The sequence below is a fragment of the Triturus cristatus genome, chromosome 2_1 (genome assembly GCF_964204655.1).
Source record: "Triturus cristatus chromosome 2_1, aTriCri1.1, whole genome shotgun sequence".
NCBI lineage: Eukaryota > Metazoa > Chordata > Amphibia > Caudata > Salamandridae > Triturus > Triturus cristatus.
The window spans coordinates 719,731,655-719,744,149 of NC_140581.1; the positions used below are offsets into that span (position 1 = coordinate 719,731,655).

The window sequence follows — 12,495 nt, forward strand, 5'->3', positions numbered from 1 at the left end:
ACTGCTTTGATGTGACATTAATTAGTGGGGTGTGAAGTTAATGAGGCAGACTGATTCTGGCCGGGCTCATAAATGTTTATTGACCGGAGGGAGCCCCCTTGTGCACATGCTAAGCCTGCTTCATTTCTCCATTAGCTCAGGAGAGACTACGGTGTCTTTCAGGCGCGCTTATGGTTTCCTGTCCTCCCTGCTCCCACACGCTTTCATTTTATACGTATTACACTGTAATGGGAGGTCTAATTTAGTGTCTGCCATTTGCTACTTGAAGCCTGCTGGCTTTGCGGCTGCCAGCTATCTGAAGAATGCGTCTTGTTGTTTTATGGAGTAAATATTGGTACCTTGTCAAGTGCAATCATCTCTTCCCTGGGTGGTAATGCGTCTCCTCTTCTGTTCTTTTCTAGGGCAGCTAACGTCCACAGCCAGCATCGCGGATGTCCTTGATAAAGGTTCCGGCGCAGTCATACTTCTGGACGGTAATTTCAAATCTTTGTAAAAAAGCGCTGGGCAATATGTGTTTGGGGGCGTGGGAGACAGGGGATTGGTGAGACTTTGACGTGGGGAGGGGCATCCCTGCCAATGTCCATTGGGGCCCGAGCTGTGAGGAGCCCACTGCACCCAAATTATGGCTGCATAGTTTACCACCAAACTGATTTTAGAAGATCAATTTTCCTAGCTTGCGTTGGGGTCTTGGGCATTCTTGCCTCGCCTCCGGACAGAGCATGCAAACTTTACAGGATAATGGGGAGAGAAGACAGAAATGAGAAGGCTCAGTGAGATTGATTCATGGGGGAAGGGATACACAATGATGCTGGGAAAGTGTTGATGGCAAGACTGGAACAAGAGAAGACATGGCAACACGTTGACAAGAGAAAACATAGGGAGGCAGGGACCAAGGAAGACCATGTCATACTGCTTATACCAGTAGCACACAGAGACTGGGACAAGAAGAGTTCACAGCAAGGTAGGTGAAAGGGAGCACATAAGAGGACTGGGTCAAGGAACATCGTGGGAAGTCAAAGAGACCAAGCTCTGCCTGGAAACAAGGACTCGGCTCCCCACCAAACAGAATCACAGTTGTAGAACATCCCACGTCCAATTGGAAGCGTAGCCTTCAGGAAGCACACAGTGATAAGAGGTCACAATCACAGACCTGTGCTATACAAATTATACTAGTATATAAAAACATAAAACAAATAGTGTCTACATAAAGCCTAAACCACTCCACTAAAACCAGCTGATGGTTATGAGCTTGTGGCGTATTTTGTTCAAGGTGATTTATTTGTGTTTGTCTTGAATTGTGTTTCTGAAATCGTGCCTGTTGCCTAGCAGTGATTCTAAAAGTGCGCAAAGTTTAAGTGTTCATTTGTAAGTTTGTTTCAAGCCTTTTGCTCCAATTTATTGAAAAGTATTCCGCTTCACAAAGGTTGCAAAGTGTTTCGCTTTTATATTTTTGCCTTACTTACAGCCATATCTTTTACCACAATTTGTTGCATATTTATCAAAATGGTTCTGCGTGAAATATACTAATCAGAAAACAGCGACTGTCTATTCTATGCAGAGCCATTGTACATAGAAAAGCTCTGTCAAAGGTAAACCTGCCCACAAAAAAATCTGCAAACCTTTTCAAGTGTGCCTTCATAAGATTAGTGTGAAAACTACCTAACCAGGCGGTGAAAATTATCTCAGTGCACAGAAGGATTTCACACGGGAGAAGGGAAATGTAAACCGGGAAAATGTACAAAGGGTGAAAATTCATAACACCCTTAGAAAGTACAATGCTAGAGCCTCATCTCCATCTGAGCTGGAATGCTTTGGTGTCCATGGCATCCTAGTCCAGATTCTCACTTTGCTAGAAGTTAAACACAGTTTGTCTTTAAGGGACACACACTCTAGTTTGGCATGCCAGTTTACTAAATTTAAATGAGTTGGCTTCAACATGGTACTATTTTTTGTTGCTTAATGTCAGATCAACAGACCTGGAAATTATGGTCTGAAATTCAGTCACAAGTTGGTTAAGTAATTAGCAGCTCTTTAAAGAGAAAGACCTAGAACCTGTGCTCCGATGGTTGCACATTTTGTAATTTAGACTTGTAATGCTAAAAGTGTCAAGATCCATGTATCTCCCATGCCCTTCACCGGGCCTAGTTTTGTATTCAACTACATCAATGAGTGTAAAATACTTTGGTGTCACTGACTTCTTCACACTTGGCAATGTTTTTTTTTTTGACCATGTAAGTATCACATTGAGAATGAAAAAGGATATACGTTCCAGTTTTGTGCACTATAGTTGATCCAATGGTGAGTGACCCATAGTCACATATAACAAGACATCCTATTAAAAGTAGGCTGTTGTTACCAGTTAAAGAACCAGTTGGATATCATGTTATTTTTAAAGATCTCTTTCATTGGGTGTTTACATTTTAGTTCAGTTGAGCAAGTAAAAAGGAAAAACCCTCAAGTGCGATGAACAACAACGTCACAGGGAGAAGTAGCGTGAACTGAAATTGTACAAGCACAGATCTATGCAGGAGTAATATATGTAATGCAATGCCCACTCGGTATACTAGGTACTAATACACAAGGGTCCAAGCATATAATGTCAAGCATTAGTGGAGTCAGACAGATCCTCCTCTTCCATTGTGGCGTCCAGGCGGGAGTCTGAGGAGTCTAAGAAATCAGATATTGGTTGTTGGTTACCTTCAGGCTGCCAATGATGGTCACGTATAGCTTGTTGTTTTGGCTATATTCGAGTGCAAATGTGAAGATAATTTCCCGTACCCTATGAAAGCCACATTTGGATTCAATGCCGGTTTGTCCATTCCACTTTGAGTAGGCTACAACAATGTCCTTTATCAGAGCACAGGAACCCAAGGAGAAACTGTCAGAATTTCTCCTATAAAAGAGAAATCACTAACTGTCTGCATGATTTACTACTTGGCTTTACCTCTATGCAAAATGCAATAAGCCTCTTTCATGAAGGACTGACTAGACAGGTTCGCTGAGGGCATGGAAATGTCAGAGCGACCTATTTCTTGAACTCAAGGAAGACCTCTGTGAAAAGACACAAAGTTGCAACTGAAGAAAAGTTCTTGGAATTGGAATTACATGCATATGAAGGCCCTACTCTCCAATTCCCAAAATTCAAAATCACCTGACCATTCAAGATACACTTTTGAATGCCGCTGGCAGGTCCAGAAGTATCAAGGCCGCTGTACCGCCTTGATTTTCTTATTTCCTCTGTTGCTTTGAGTAGAGCCGTCTACATGCTATGTCCGGAGCGGAAGCCAAACTGAAATTTCATCCAGATGATTATTGTAGAGGATAAATGTAACTAGCTGGGAGTTCATTTCCTTTTCAATAAGCTTGACGGGCAAGGGGAGGCACAATATGGGGCGGTAGCTATTAGGCTCGGCGGGATCTAGAGATGGTTTCTTTATTGAGAGGAAAAACTGAAGCTTTTTTCCATTTAACAGGAAAAATAGTAGAGTGAAACATGTGGTGGAAGATCCTGGTCAGAGTGGGCGCTAATGTCTCTGCAATAGCGGTAGCTATCTTTGGTGGACAGGGTTCCTTTAAAGATCCCGATCTTGCGGATATGATAATTTGGGTGATTGCTTCAATTTAAGGAGGAGAAAATGATTCAAACTTGGGCTCTATGCAGCTGGATTTAGCGGTAGTACTAATGTTAGAAAGCAGACTGCTGGGATTAGAAAAGGTACTATAAATATTGGATACTTTTTGAAGAAAGAAGTTGGCTAAGGAATCACAGAAAGATTGATTGGGACTTATGGAATATCTGGTTGGCTCTGTTGTGAGCTTGGTCACTATTAAAAAGAGTTCTCCGGGACAGTTTGTGGCTGCTGCAAATTTTTTGAAAAATAGGCATTTTTTTTGCAGTGAAAAATCATAGCCTTGTATGTACTCAGGCAGGACTTGTATTTAGTTTTTTCCTCAGTGTAGTAGTGGAGACACCACTTCTTTTCTTGCCTTCTGCAAGTTTGCTTAAAGGTTCTCAGTTCTTCAGAGAACCATGGGGCTATGGTCTTGTTTCTCTTGAGTTTCTTCACCTTGAGGGGAGCTAGCAGGGGAGTCAGTCCAATTAGTATACTGGGTTGTGGCGGTATTGGGATCGTCGGAAAGGACTGGTTGGGAATTGAGTAAAAGATTTGAGAGATTGTTCAAATCGATTTTGTGCCAGGCTGAGTAGTTATCATGTGGGGAGTTGATCTATTGGGCGGTTGAGATTCCTTACCTCTGATATGGAATAAAATGGCCAAGTGGTCAGTCCATGTTAAGGGCAATATGTTGCTAATGCTCAGAGAGGAATGATTAGAAAATATTTCATCCAGGTTGTGGCCTGCAGAGTGCATGGGGCTAGTTATCATCTGAGAGAGGCCTAAATAAGCCAACATCTGAAGAAGCGTTGAGGTGGCAGGATCTGCCTGGGCCTCCAAATGGAAGTTGAAATCCCCCAGCACAGTGAAATTGTTGAGGAGAATATCCACTTCTAGTAGGCTGCCAATATCTTGATTGAAATTGGGGCGAGGTCTCGGAGGGCGATAAATCAGCGTCCCCTTAAAAGCTCAACTATTAGGCAGTGAAATACTGAAGGAGAGCCTCGCAAGAGGAAGCTGGCAGAGCATAGGCTTTGTAGGTTTCCATAAACAGGAGGAATTCTGTGTTGTGCCTGACCAATGACCTAGCGTTGATGAGTGCACTCGAAGGGTGGATGGCAGCTGAAGGGGAAATTTTGATATCAGGGGGGGCAGGTGGATGGGCCAGAAACTGAAGAGAAAGGGCCCATGGATAAATTGCACTGCAGACAGGTAAACTGGTAGTTGGGGTAGAAGTTAACAATATCAGCAGGGAATGGAGCTGTGCACTTAATTTGGGAGTGTATTGCTAGAAGTGCGCTACAGGAGTACTTAACAATTGGGACCAAATCTGGCGTAAAAGATCCAGGGGGATGGTGCTCGGAGCGATCTGGGTGCAGATTGGTTTGCCATTGGCATGCCAGCGGTGTGGATGCACTTTACCAGTCCAGAAAAAGCCTGCCATAGATGGGGGTGTGGTAAGGGGCGTGGCTTAATGTGCTCTGCAGCGTAAGGCTCTAGAGAAAAGTTGCGTGAAATTAAGACCCAAACTGAGGTCCAGCAACCCCTGGGAGCATCAGCAAGTTCCACTGACTGTCGTTTCCTACTGGTATAGCAAAATAAAGTTAAAATAATAGTGAGAAATATTTAAAACATAAAATTAAAATAAAGGGCATCAGCCCTGTCCAAGATGGCGCTCGATGCACTTGATATTGCTGCAGGAACAAGGCAACTCCCAAAAGATGCAAAAAAAAACAATTGATGGACGGAATGCTGGACAATGCAAACATTCACCCCCGTCACAAGGATCTAGGTTAAATCCATCACTATTTTGCTCACCACCCCAGTTTGGACCCAGCCATATGCAAATCAGTCTAGACCCTGTGCCTCATGGGAACAGTCCAGCCTGAACTTCCAAGCCCGGTACTCCCTGGACCGGAAACAAGCATCCTGGGACCAGTTTCAGGGCATCACCCTTCATCAGCCAGGCAAACTTGAATCCAGTGGTGTAGTGAATACGGAACCCACGTCTGGGCATACCTTCCCACTTAGGGTGACATATGCAAAAGAAACAATTGATGGACGTAATGCTGGACAATGCAAACATTCACCCCAAGTCACAAGGATCTGGGTTAAATCCATTATTTTGCTCACCCCACCACCCCAGTTTGGACCCAGCCATATGCAAATCAGTCTTGACCCCGTGCCTCATGAGAACAGTCCAGCCTGAACTTCCAAGCCAGGTCTTCCCTGAACCGGAAACCAGCATCCTGGGACCGGTTTTCGGTTATCACCCCTCATCAGCCAGGCTATCTTGAATCCAGTGGCAAAGTGAGCAAGAGACCCACGCCTGTGCATACCCTGCCAACGTAGGGCGAACAAAGCAAACTTAGGGTCAAGCTATCCTGGCTGATGAGTTGTGAAATCCCGAAACCAGTCTTAGGATGCTTGTTTCCAGTCCAGGGAGGACGTGGCCTGGCAGTTTGGGCTGGACTGTTCCCATTGGGCTCAGGGTCAAGCCTGATTTGCACATGCCTGGGTTTCAAACTGGAATGGCATGGGGAGCAAAAAAACAATGGCTTTAGGCCTTGATCTCGGTACTGGGGTGAATGTATGACATTGTTCTGCATTCTGTCCATCAATTGTTCTTTTTGCATTTGGCAGCCCGAGTGGGACGGGTATGCCCAGACGTAGGTCCCGTGCTCTCCATGACACTGGAGTCAAGCTATCCTGGCTGTTGAGGGGTGAAACCCCGAAACCAGTCCTAGGATGCTTGTTTCCAGTCCAGGGAGGACCTGGCCTGGCAGTTCGGGCTGGACTGATCCCATTGAGCGCAGAGTCAAGACTGATTTGCACATGGCTGGGTTCAAACTAGAATGGCATGGGGAGCAAAACAACGATGGATTTAGGCCCAGATCTCTGTACTGGGGTGAATGTATGACATTGTTCTGCATTCTATCCATCAATTGTTCTTTTTGAATTTGTTCCCCAGGGATCCAGGAGGAGATCAGGGACAAGGGAGAGAAAGATTGGAGAATCCCAAGAAAGTTCCATCAGAACTGGATGCTAGATATGTGACCTCCAATTTGCGGTTATCACCACAAAATGTGCAACTTGCCATTGAACTTGGGCTGATAACCGTGTAATCATTGAGAACAGGGGAAACGCTTAACCCCTCTCCTTGCTCCAGTCTTGGAGAAAGACATCCGTCGTGCCCGCCAGAGAATCTGGTCTCCAGCTAAAGAACCTCTCAAGTTGGTAGCCCAGTTGTTACGCAAATAAGTCCACTGAGAAGGAACCCCGTTTCTTTTTGAATGCTTAGAAGATCTGGGTGTGCAGCTTCCAAAGACTCGCATCCCAGAGGTGCCTGGAATTCCAGTCTGCCACCTCGTTGTCCTTGCCGGGATGGTGTTCCTGATCAGCAAGATGTTGCGATTCAGGCAAAAGGGTCAGAAGCTGTTGGCCAGGTCTGCTAGCGATTTCAAACTCGTCCCACCAGGTTGACTGATATAGCGTAGTGCAGACACATTGTCCATCTTCAGTAACATGCAGCACTGAGTTCTCTTTGGTCCAGCTACATAGTGTAGAGGAACCTACTAGGAGTTCTATGCAATTGATGTGTAATTGTGATTCTTGAGCAGACCATTTTCCTACTGCGGACAATTCTCCGCAATGCGCCCCCCAACCTTCTTTGTTGGCGTCCAATTCGATAACCATGCTGGGATTGGAATCAGAAAATTGCTCAACCGTTCCACGCTTCCATATGTGCAAGCCATCATTCCATCTCTTTTTTTTTTTTGCTTTGTCTGTCAAAAGGACCATTTCTGAGTATGTGGCACCCCCTCCGGAGATGATGAGCCTTCATTTGTTGATGGGCCTGATAATGGAGAGGACCTGGTAACATGGCGTGAATAGTCGAGGAATGGAGGCCTTACATTCAAGCTACCTGTCTCAAGGAGGTCTGTCCTTGTAAGAGTGGCTTAAGTTCCAGTCTGATTTTTGCCACTTTCTTCGTTGTAAGGCTCAGGGTGGTCAGGCAAGAATCTATGACAAACCCTAGAAATGTTGTTCTCTTTGATGGCGTCAAGAGTTGATAACAAAGCCCAAGCTTTCGAACAACCAAATAGTGATCTGAAGGGGTTCCTGTAATCTTATTGGACACTTGTGCAAGATCAGGATGTCGTCCAGATAAACAATAAGACGTATCCCTTGAGCACGTAGATTGTTACATGACAGGTTTCAACACCTTGGTGAAGCACCGCAAGGCAGCGAGGAAAACTTGTATGGTTGGTCTGCCCATATGAAGTTGAGAAACTAACGGTGGGGCAAAATATCAGGATCGTGAAGTATGTATCCTTCAGATCAAGGTGGCACATTCAGGCAGTTGGACGTAGGATATCGCGAAGGAGATGGATAGCCTTCTTATTGAAGTAGCGATAGACCAGCCACTTGTTGAATTCTCGTAGATTGATAACCTGGCATTCACACCTATTCCTCTTGTCCACTAGGAACTGGTTGCTTACAAAACCTTTAGGGTGCAGAGTGGTAAGGTAAGTTACCCCTTTGTTTAGCAGATTGTCCTCCCCTTGTGATAGCACGATAGAATCTTATTCTGACAGTACGGGAGGGCGAGGGAGTTGTCTTTTTACTGGAGTGCCTTAGAACTCTATCTGGAGGCCATTTATTGTTTGGAGGACCAAGGGATCTGACGTGAGAACTGAGCTAATCGCCCTCCCACTTTTATTTGGAAAGAAGACTTACCGCAACCAATATTGTGGAAATTGCTGCGTGATTATTCTCTGCTGCCTCTATGGCGAGGTACTCTGGAATGGTGGAGCCTGAGAGTATGGCCTTCGAGCGCCCTCTACCAATATCGGCCCCTGAGAAAACCAGTGGGTTAAAGATGCATTTCATAGAAACCTGGGTCTTCTCCAGCGACGTAAAGGTAGAGAAAAACTTGCCCAGTTCTTTAACGAAGGGATCTCCGAAGAGACCACCCTGGGCAACGGGACCCACTTCGGAGGATGCAAGATCATCCAACTTAGGGTCTACTTTAATCAGGAGAGATCTTTTGCGCTTGATGGATATGGCCCAGTTGACGTTGCCTAAGAAAATGATGGTGTGCTGCACCCAGCCAGATAAAATATATCTGGGGAGAGGAGGGAGCCCCAAATGTTTTGCCTAGTCGGCAATGTCAAGGATCTTCGTTTGGGGACCTGTGACATCTAATAATGTATCTTGTTGTGACCGCCAGGGTCAATCGATGCCCTTTTTAGGATCCCTTATGTATGTCCCTAGGAAGGTAGCCATTCTAGGGTCTATCTCTGGGATTTACGCTACTTTGCCATCAAAGGAGGGGCGAGGGGACTCTGCTCTCTGGCTGCCCATAGCATAGGTTGCAACTTTCTCCACTGGGCTTATTCGGAAGAGTGGGAATACATCAAATCATCTGGATCTAGCATTTGAGAGGTGTGGCAGGAAAGCGTATTCAGGGAGGGATAGCATCTGATTCTGACGTGGTACGCCATGTCCTTGAGGGACCTGGTTCACCGTGGGAATCCCAGTGAGAGTTCTTCAATTGAGAATCGTCTGCCTCCATGTACTGTGAGTGAAATTTTGTAGACTGGGCTGCAGAACCCCTTAAGGAGGAGGCCAAGGGATTTAGAGTCAGGGAGGACTGAGAGTAGGAAGTGAAACAAACGCCTTTTTGAGGTGATCAAAGGTATCCATGTCCATGCCGTGGACATGTTTGCGCTTAGCCCCTACATTCTGCGGATTAATGCTGGGCGCATTCGCTTTGTGCAGGAAGTCCTGTCTAGCAGATGGGTCATTCCTCACTAAACTACATGGGAAGTGCCAGTATGCCACTATAAGACGTTTGTGCTGCAGGGGCGGGATGGCACAGGCGACTGCTTGGTGGATTGATGCAATCACAATGTCACAGAAACCAGTATTATCAAATGGGAAGCAAGAAGTATTTCCCTCTTCATCCCCATAGTCTACCTCTAACTGGTGCATTTTGGTGGCTGAGGGAGGCACAGACTCAATTACTGTACATGTGGAGGCTGAGATATAGTGCCGTGGAACAGCGCTATCTGAGCTCACTGGCTTTGTAGGGGTCTTGGCCCTGGGACAATATGTGCCCTTGGATATTTATTAAACATCAAAAATGTGCCAGTACTGATAAACATTCTTCAAACCACTCACATACCACGATCACACACCTGAATTAATGATTGCTTGGATTTATTCAAAAATAATTTTTTCAATAAACATTTTTTGATGAAATTTTTAAATTATAACTACCACCTACAAGGACCAAGGCTCAGAAGGGTCACTATTTGGCTACTGTCCCTGTCATGAAAGTAAGATGAATATCCTTAGGAAGGTAGTCTTTAGGGGTGTTTTTGTAACATTGTACTTCTAGTAGTACAGAACTAGAGTGCAAAAGCAAATATTTGTACTCTACTGTTATGTGTGTTATGTAATTTGTCAGTTTGATATACTTAATGTGGTAAATGTTTGTATTTGTGTGGTTACTGTGAATTAGTATGTTTATGGTTTTAAAAAACATCCCACAAAATTAATCAAGTATGCTTACAAAATTGAATATTTCATCAAAAAACGTTTATTGAAAAACATTTTTTTGAATAAATTCAAGCGATCATATTAATTCTGGTGTGTGATGTCGGTATGTAAGTGGTTTGATGAATGTTTATCAGTACTGGCACTTTTTTTGATATTTAGTATATTACGGCCTAGCCTTACGGATTTGGGGCCGAACCCTATTTAATTCAAGGCTTGGATATTTATTGGCAGTGCACCTGGGCTGTCCCTGCAGTGTGTGGGCAGGAGTAGGACCTGCCTGTGATATTTACAGACCCCAAAGGGCGTCACAGAGTGTGAATTGGCTTTAGAGACCCAACAAAATAGTACAGACCCACTATCTGGCTATGAGCTGCAGCCTATACAGACCCCAGTAGGGCGTCTTGCCCCAGGTGCTGCAGGTGACGGCTTTTGGGGAGGCAGAATGTTTTTGAAAATGGAGCCACGCTCTTACAGAGAGCCTGGGGGAAACTCTGTGGTTCAAATCAGGTGCTTTTTCTCAGTGCCCTTATGCTCAGGAGAGAGGAAAAGGTTAATGTCATACAGCAAATGTTCACAAAAGGCAATAAATCCAATGAGAAAAATATAAGAGGAGAAACAATTACCTTGTGGCTGCAGAGCAGCAAAGAAAGAGTGGGAACGAACATGCAGGAAGGACCATTATTGGACTGTCATTATGTTGATTGGTTGATATGATGTTTTGATACAAAGTTTAAAATGGCTGCTGTTAAAATAAATGTAAGCAAAATGCTGGTCTCCAGTCATGACATAGAATAGATCTTTGTAACTCTACAGTCTTCTGACTTCAGTCTCATGCAGTTAGAGATGTCACACTTATCTTGAGTATGTGCAGGTCACCAGGGTTACAGTGCCTACAACATGTTTTGCGGTGTTGGGTATCTTGAGACTAACCTATACTATGAATGATTTTCCAATTCTTCTTTAACCTGCGGTCTTCTTGCTTTTGATACGGTTTAAATAAGTAAATGTTTAAACCAGGCCTAACTCCTTAATTTGGCTTTATAACAAGGTCTGAGGGGCACTGCTCACTAAGGCATCTAAAAGTTAATGAAGAACTGTTAAACTGAAAAAAGAAACCCAATAAAATCTCAATCATAACTGGATCCACTCAAGTGCAACTGAAAAAAATGCATAATTTACTAAATCGTGCTAAATAAGATGTCAGTGTGAAAATGCTGCGCAATTGTGAGATGACTTTTTGTTCTTTGTTTTAGTTCACACATACTGTGGCAAGGATCTCATATGCTATAACCAGTTTTCTATATTTATTGTTGGGGCTGGAGGATTTGGTGGAAAGAGGACATCAGAAAAACTGAAGGTAATGTTTTACATATTTGCAAATGATTGTATAATTAAAAAATAACATCTCAACCCCCACCACGTGAAAGCTTCTATTTCAGACCGGGAATGAGGCTTATTAAAATGTAATCCATACATTTTATTTGCAGGCAGAGGAAATCCTATTTTGTGAATTTATTCAGCAAGGCTTCACCTACCTGTCAGAAAAATGGTAGGAGTACCATCAGCGTTCTCTAAGGTTGAATAAAACAAGTAGTTCTTGTAGCAAGTCTATACCACCCTCTGTTTATGAAGAATGGCACACTGAGATGCCTTTTTATCTACAGACTGTACCAGGGTATTCCAAATATCTTATTCCATAGCTTCATTTTTGAAGGGACAGCCAACTGATATTAAGTAGCCCTCCATATCCTATGTATTCTCTCCCCAGTCCCTGTTCTTTAGCACCATAGTGTTTATCTTTTAAACATGCTATTCATACTTACTAGACTCAGCCTTCCACGGTGCTGTTTGCACTGGTACTTTTAATGATACGGACACCTGTACAGTGGAGCTCTGGCTAGCGAAATGATACATTTCTCACGTTTTCTCAGTATAGTTCAAATAGTAACAACTATTGTTTTTGTTTATTTCTGTTATTGTTCACCTGCCCTAAATGTGGCCATTTAGCAATTTGCATCAGAAAATGTGATACAGAATTTAACTGTGAGTAAATACAAAGCCAAAAGGAGCATTTAAGATATTACAGCGAAACAGAAAAAACTCTTTCCAAACTCTCTGCTTCTACAGGAGATGAACAGGTTAAATGTCCAAGATATTCCCCTAAGGTTATATCCACATAGTAAGTGTTGCTACTTTTGGTTAAGTCAAGGAGACATTTTTCTGGCTGATTAATCAACTTGATGTACCTTCCGCTGGTTATGCTGATGCATTTTAATTGAAAGGGAAAAATATTTTCCTACAAGGGTCTGCAACC

General features: G+C 43.8%; 1 protein-coding gene across 1 annotated transcript in view; it reads left to right on the forward strand.

Annotated features, from left to right (window-relative positions):
- The window catches only part of HSD17B4 (hydroxysteroid 17-beta dehydrogenase 4), a 974,808-nt gene that overhangs the window by 519,217 nt on the left and 443,096 nt on the right, over window positions 1-12,495 (forward strand). Inside the window, exons 15-16 of the mRNA XM_085632660.1 lie at window positions 402-473; window positions 11,435-11,538. Of these exons, the coding sequence (XP_085488786.1) occupies window positions 402-473; window positions 11,435-11,538 (176 nt within the window). The remainder of the gene's footprint in view (window positions 1-401; window positions 474-11,434; window positions 11,539-12,495) is intronic.